General features: G+C 31.5%; 1 protein-coding gene across 1 annotated transcript; it reads left to right on the forward strand.

The window, feature by feature from the left end:
- Positions 1-4,156: 4,156 nt before the first annotated feature.
- LOC110024848 (probable E3 ubiquitin-protein ligase LUL4) lies at positions 4,157-4,792 on the forward strand. The gene has a single exon (XM_020725023.1). It carries the CDS (start codon positions 4,330-4,332, stop codon positions 4,702-4,704), a length of 375 nt encoding a protein of 124 aa, XP_020580682.1. The 5' UTR covers positions 4,157-4,329; the 3' UTR covers positions 4,705-4,792.
- Positions 4,793-6,948: the final 2,156 nt, after the last annotated feature.

Consider the following 6,948-nt stretch of genomic DNA (forward strand, 5'->3'; position numbering starts at 1 on the left):
TCTCTGATGTAATCCAACTTATATATGAAAATACATGGTCAATCATATTTCTGTTCGAACAAATGTAACAACTATAATATACATATCTTTAATGACATGAATATAAGTTATATCAACACTTTTTTTTTTTTAGAATTCTCCGAAGAGCTTCTCTTGGAACCTTATCTTAAGCTTTTTCTAAATCAATAAAAATCATATATGAATCCTCCTTACTCTCTCTAAACTACATCAAACCACTCAATAAATGTATAGCTTCCATAGTAGGCTTGCTTGACATAAATCTAAACTAATTAGGATAAATCTTTATATCATGTTTTAACTTATATTCAATTTCTCTCTCTCATAATTTACTCATTAAGTTAATTCCTTTATAATTTGCACACTCTTGTGGATCCTTTTTATTCTAAAAAATGGAGACTGAAATACTCTTTCTCCACTCCTCGGACATCTTTTTAGTTTTAAAATAATATTAAAAAGCTTAGAAAGACAAGAAACTCCTATATCTCTTAGATATTTCTGCACTTAAATAGGAATATCATTAGGTCCTACTGATTTTAAACTCTTGATTTTATTTAAAGCATCTCAACTTCTTTTTTACTAATGCGACTAGAAAAATAAAAAAAGTTTATTATTATTAAAGATATTAAGATTACTATGTTCAATCATAGTGATCTCAAAATATTTGGTCTTCAACATACCTTTTTTGTGCCTCCACTGCACTTATTCTTGTGCTTTCATTGCTCAGGGCAATCTCAAACTACCTGAGTTTATTATTTATTGAGGCTTAGAATGATATATGCCTTTGTTCAAAAAACATAATCAATTTATAATTTTCAGTCTTTGAAGAAATATGTACATGGCTTTGAGTAGCTTCATCTGTGGCCATTGGCATAAATTTCAAAAGTTGAATTTATTGAACTCTTGGGGAGGGAGAAGAGGTGGTTGCTGGCGAGCAATGTACATTGGAAAGGTTAAATAATAATGCAGACTCTTCCACAGCCATTGGCATAAATTTCAAAAGTTGAATTTATTGATCTCTTGGGGAGGGAGAAGAGGTGATTGCTGGCGAGCAATGTACATTGGAAAGGTTAGATAATAATGCAGACTCTTCCACGCTTATATTCCTAAAATAATCGTAAAGATAAAAATAATCGATAATTTTTTTTTAGTCTATATCATTTTTATAAAGATGAAAATAACATACATTATTACCTAATCATCTGGTGGGTATGAAATAAAAGTTCTGCAAATCTTATTTCTCATTGTCACCAGCTTCGACGTCGCATCATACAGGGTCAAGCCTGTGTCATAAGGAAAAGAATATTGGTATGCTCAAAAAACCATACATGCAACACAATGAAATATAATACATTAGCATGTAAGGAATGAGTTTCATGCCAACAAACATGATACACTAAAAATTACTATCAAACAGTGATATAGCCTCTTATGTAGCCAAAAGGCTTATGGAGTCTTGACTTCTCAAGCCGTCATATTAGTCTACCAAAAACCTCCATATGGCCTCTGGTCAGTTATACTGTGCAAACTCTTGTATATTTCTAGAAAAAAGATTCCCAGGTATCTTATAGTTATTGTATGAAAAAAATAGATTTGTAACTAAAAAATTAATAAAAAGTTTAATAAATTTAGAACTAAATTTATTAATTTTATTAAGATTAGGATTTTTACTTTTATTTTTAAAATCTATAGATGTGAACATTTAAGTAACTTTGGTCATTTTGTTCAACAAACCAACCATAAGAGCCACTTTATCTACAGTGAACTTCAGCTTGTGGCCACCAGTAAAGAAAGCTTGCCTCTCAACGTTGAACACTTAAGAATGTGCACAATAAGTGGTACGTCTTGTTGGATGGGTGGCACCTTCAAAAAGTGATTCAAAAAGTGATCAATACGAAGATTCTTTAATATAACAACAACATCTTCAGTGATGTTTTGTAAAAGTTCATCACATATTGCTCAAAATATTGAGGACCGACAAGTGAATGTAATTCCTCTATTGGTCATTTTATTAGAAGTTTTCAAATACACTGTTAAAACAATAAAACAAAAAAAAAACTATTAAGAAGGCAAATGTAAAATGATATAATCACTGTGTGCTTACTTTAGTACAACTGTGTTATATCAGTTGTACTGAGTACCTTAGTTTCCTTAGTGCAAACATTACAACTTGTCTATACAAGGGAAATAATCAGACAATCTTAGCTATGAAGAAAGTTAAAAATAAAAATTCATTCTATCAATGAACCAATTTTTTATTTTTATTCAGATTTTAAACAAAACTCAACATTGTTGTCTTACTTCAGTACAATCTCGTTGTATCAGTTGTATTGAGTTCTCTCAGTACAATCAATATAACGTGGTTGTACAAGGAAAATAATTAGATGCATGCTTACTTCAGGATAACCGTGTTGTATCAGTTGTATTGAGTTAGTTGAGTTTACCTCAGTACAACCAATACAACTTGGTTATATAAGAAAAATAATCAGATATTCAAAGGAATGAAGAAAAACAAAAATTAAAAATTCATTCTATCTATAAAACCATTTTTAATTTTCATTATATTTTAAATAAAATTTAACAATGTTGTCTTACTTTAGTACCACCATACTGTATTAGTTGTACTGAGATATCTAAGTACGACAATTACAGGTTGGCTGTACAAGAGAAATAATCAAACAATCGTAGGTACGAGGAAAATCAAGAATTAAATATTCATTCTATTTATGTACCCATTTTTTTAATTCAGATTTTAAACAAAACTCAACATTGTTGTCTTGCTTCAGTACAACCTTGTTGTATTTGTTGTACCGAGTTACCTAAGTACAACAATTACAACTTGATTGTACATGAGAAATAATCAAACAATCGTAGGTACGATAAATAACAAAAATAAAAATTAGTTATATATATACCCATTTTTATTTATATTTTTATTCAGATTTTAAGCAAAATTCAATATTGTTGTTTTACATCAGCACAACTATGTTCTATCAGTTGTATATAGATACATAAGTACAACAATTACAACTTTGCGGTACATGTAAATAATCAGACAATCCTAGTACTAGAAATGACAAAAAATAAAAAATCATTCTATCTTAATGCTAATTTTTTTTTTATTATTTAGATTTTAAATAAAACTCAACATTGATGCTAAACTTCAGTACAATCATGTCGTATCAGTTATGTGGAGTTATCTAAGTACAACAATTACAAGTTGGTTGTTCATGAGAAATAATTAGACAACTGTAGGCAAGAGAAGTAACAAAAATTAAAAATTTATTCTATCTATTTATCTACCCATATTTTATTTTTATTCAGATTTTAAATAAAAATCAACATTCTTGTCTTACTTCAGTACAACCGTGTTATATCGGTTGTACCGAGTTCTCTCAGTACAAACAATACAACATTGCTGTTAATAAAAAATTAAGATATTTTTTTTATTCAGATTTTTAACTACTATTTACATCGTTGTATGTCTTCAATACAATCTTGTTTTATTGGTTGTACTGAGGTAAATCAGTACAACCAATAAAACATCTTTGTATTTTAGGAGCATGCACTATAAATCAAAGAAAAATCATTAGTTAGGAAAAACCCATTAAAAAAGAAAAGAAAGATTGTATCACATTTGCAAACATATCATCGATTTTACTTACAAAATAGACAATTAGTGGATCACACGCAGCAGTGTATGTTGTATTTTGATTCCTACAAGATTCTCAGTCTATTCTTTGTCTTTAAGCTAGAAAACAAGCAGACATGTAAAACAATAAAATGAGGAAATGTGAGCAAGCAAAAAAAAAAAAAAAAAAAAAAAAAAAAAAAAAAAACTAAACAAAAAAAGGGACAAAATGCCGAAGCATAAACTTAATACAATAGAGGAATCTCGAGGAGTAGATAATACCAAACAAAAATCGTAGAACAAACATTAGAGAGTTGATGTCGATTTCGAAATATGAAGCATCGAGGACAAGTTAGATCAGCTCGAGTGACGGGTTACACGTGTTTTTTTCTCATTTTAGATGCTAATATATATTATTTAGAATAACATAATGATAATAATAATAATAATAATAAAACATGTGAAATATTTGAATTAGCTTCCGAAGCTCTAAGTATTTTATCTGAACATAATAATTCCCCTTCCCACTAAAAAACAAAAGACCGAGAGAGAAGAAATCACACCCTAGAAACCGATCTTCCCCTCGGCAATCTCCTCTCCCCTGTCCTCTTTTATTACCCCAAACCAAATCTCTTCTGAATTTCAAAATTCCAGATCTCGATCGATAGACGGTAGCTGCAATGGAGAAGACCAACAACAGAAACCCTAATCTCGGCGCACCAAACAACACCGGAATGACAAAGACGCTAAGAGAAATCATCCATGGCGAGCACGACGAAACGGATATACCTGTAAAGGTATCTCTAATGGCGTTAATGGCGGACGACTACCAAATGGAAGAAGAAGAAGAAGAAGAAGAAGAAGAAAGGAAGGAAGGAAATTCAGAGGGGGAATTTGCGTCTGCTTGCTGTGTATGTATGGTAAGGAATAAAGGGGCGGCATTTATCCCCTGCGGCCATGCGTTCTGTCGTCTCTGTTCGAGAGAGCTTTGGGCGAGTAGGAGGAGCTGCCCTCTCTGTAATGGCTTCATTCTTGATATCCTCGATATCTTCTGATTTTTTTTTTTCTTCTGGATCATTATGGATCGTTGTGATGATGATGAACGGTGATTAGTTTAATTGGATTTTTGGTGTTTCAGATTTCGTTCGCTCTCTTTATTCTTTCGTTTAATGTACTGGTGAACTGCTCAAGTCTTTTTCTTTCAGAAAAGTTCTTTTCAGAAAATACATACAATAAAGCCTCTTTGGCTGCAGCTGTAGATTTACGTTAAATGAGATTAATCAAATTTTGAGATGGAAGTGACGGTGATGAGCACAAGAGTAATGCCAGAAAAATTTGGGTAGTTTTTATGTACACAACCCTGCATATGTCAGGGAGGGAGGTTATTCAGAAGGTATTAGAGTGTTACATTCACATTATATTCTCTATAACCTTCCTGTAACCTATCTGTAACTTACATGTACCTTCTAGTGAGTTCCGCACTTTTATTTTCATATATTTGTATGTTACATATATGTTACCAGAAGATTACAGGGGATATAACACAGATGCATCCTCTGAATAACTTCTCTGCTTTCCAAAGACTGAGAAAAGAAAAGACAAAATGTGTATCATGGAGCCACGACAAAGGCGACAAATTTAAACAGCTATTTACAAGTACACGTAGAAGAGATATGATATATAATGGGACAATAATTGTAATTATTGAAGATTGTTATGGCATGCATGATCTGGCTAAAAGGGACTGTCCTACACTGCCTGTAACTCTCAAGCTCCCTCTGTCACATTGTCGTTACTCAGCTGCACTTCAAAGTCTAATGTTTCAGAAGGCTTCTCATGGGGATTTATTAAGAATCTTATTTATTTATTTTTGTTTTAGTTTTTTTTTTTTTTTAAAAGTATTTTTTCAGAATCTTATTTATTTATTTTTGTTTTAGTTTTTTATTTTTATTTTTAAAAGTATTTTTATATATATATTTGTATAATTTTGTTTTTAAAAAACTCAACGGGGACATTTATAGAAATATATACCACCTAAATTCTATGTATTTGCTTATCTAATCATAATTTTGCTTTTTTATATTTATATCATCCAATTTTTTCATATTAGTTAAAAATATCATTATTTTAACTTAAAAGATGAAATATATATTTTCATCCATAGGGAATGTGATATGTGCATAGAAATTGAAATTTAGATGTTAGATACTTAAATGCAAATTGATGTAAATTCTCTACTAATAAAATAACTAACACCTTTAAATGTATTTTATGTTAAATTAAGATATAATTAAAATAAAATTGTTGAATATGAATATGCCGCGTGAATCACACTAAAGAAATATGCCGTGAAAGAAAAAGAGAGAAAGAGAGAGAGAGAGAGTGAATAATAGTACACATTAAGAATCTAATTTTTCTTAAATATCATTAATTAGTCATTTACTCCTATTTATAGGCAAGGGGGTATAAAGTGTTAAAGGGTATTTTAGGCATGTACAAAAATAAATGAGCCTATGGTTCTGCTACCCAATCGTTCGGTCGGTGAGGACATGTAATAATTGGGTTGAACGAGTACATTTGGCCGACTCTATCATGTTGGGGCGATCAATAGGCCTTGATGGTCCTTCGAGCGTTCGACTTTGCTCGGTCGCTGAGACTTCGTTTGGCTAGCTTGGGTTAATCGGTCAGTTGTCTACATTTTATTGTCGGTTATTGAACTTTGGATGGGGGAACTCATGTTGTCAGGGTAGAACTAGACTATCAAGAAAAGGGTGAATCGTCGTCATCTGACAAGTAGTCTACCTCTTTTGACAAGAGATCCGTCTAGAGTGCTCGATGAATGTTCGATGACGTGGCCTTTGAATCTTCTAAAGACTTGGAGGCTCTTTGCTGGGTGTCTAGTGATATTTAGATGAAAGTTGGACTGGTTCCTTCTCTCAACTAGATGGGTTTTGATCTTTGACCCAGATGACCTTCGTTCGGTCAACCCTACTCTTCTTTTTAGGGAGTTGTTGTTGTTTACATGGTTCTTGCTTTTTTTGATGGGCCACCAGTGATTGTACTTTTGTCTTATAGTCCATTGAATTTCCTTGAGATTCATGCTGATGTATTTTGATGTACATATTTAGTTCATCAATTCTCTTGCTTCTTGAAAGCAGTATTGCTATAAGAACAAGAGAATATAATTCAAAAATAGATTCTTTTATTTTCATATTTAGTACGTATTTTAATAATTGAGCTCCCAAGATTTTCGTACCCATGGCTTCCATAAATAGAAAACGATTTACACTTTCGTTATC

Source organism: Phalaenopsis equestris, unplaced genomic scaffold (assembly GCF_001263595.1).
Source record: "Phalaenopsis equestris unplaced genomic scaffold, ASM126359v1 Scaffold000276, whole genome shotgun sequence".
NCBI lineage: Eukaryota > Viridiplantae > Streptophyta > Magnoliopsida > Asparagales > Orchidaceae > Phalaenopsis > Phalaenopsis equestris.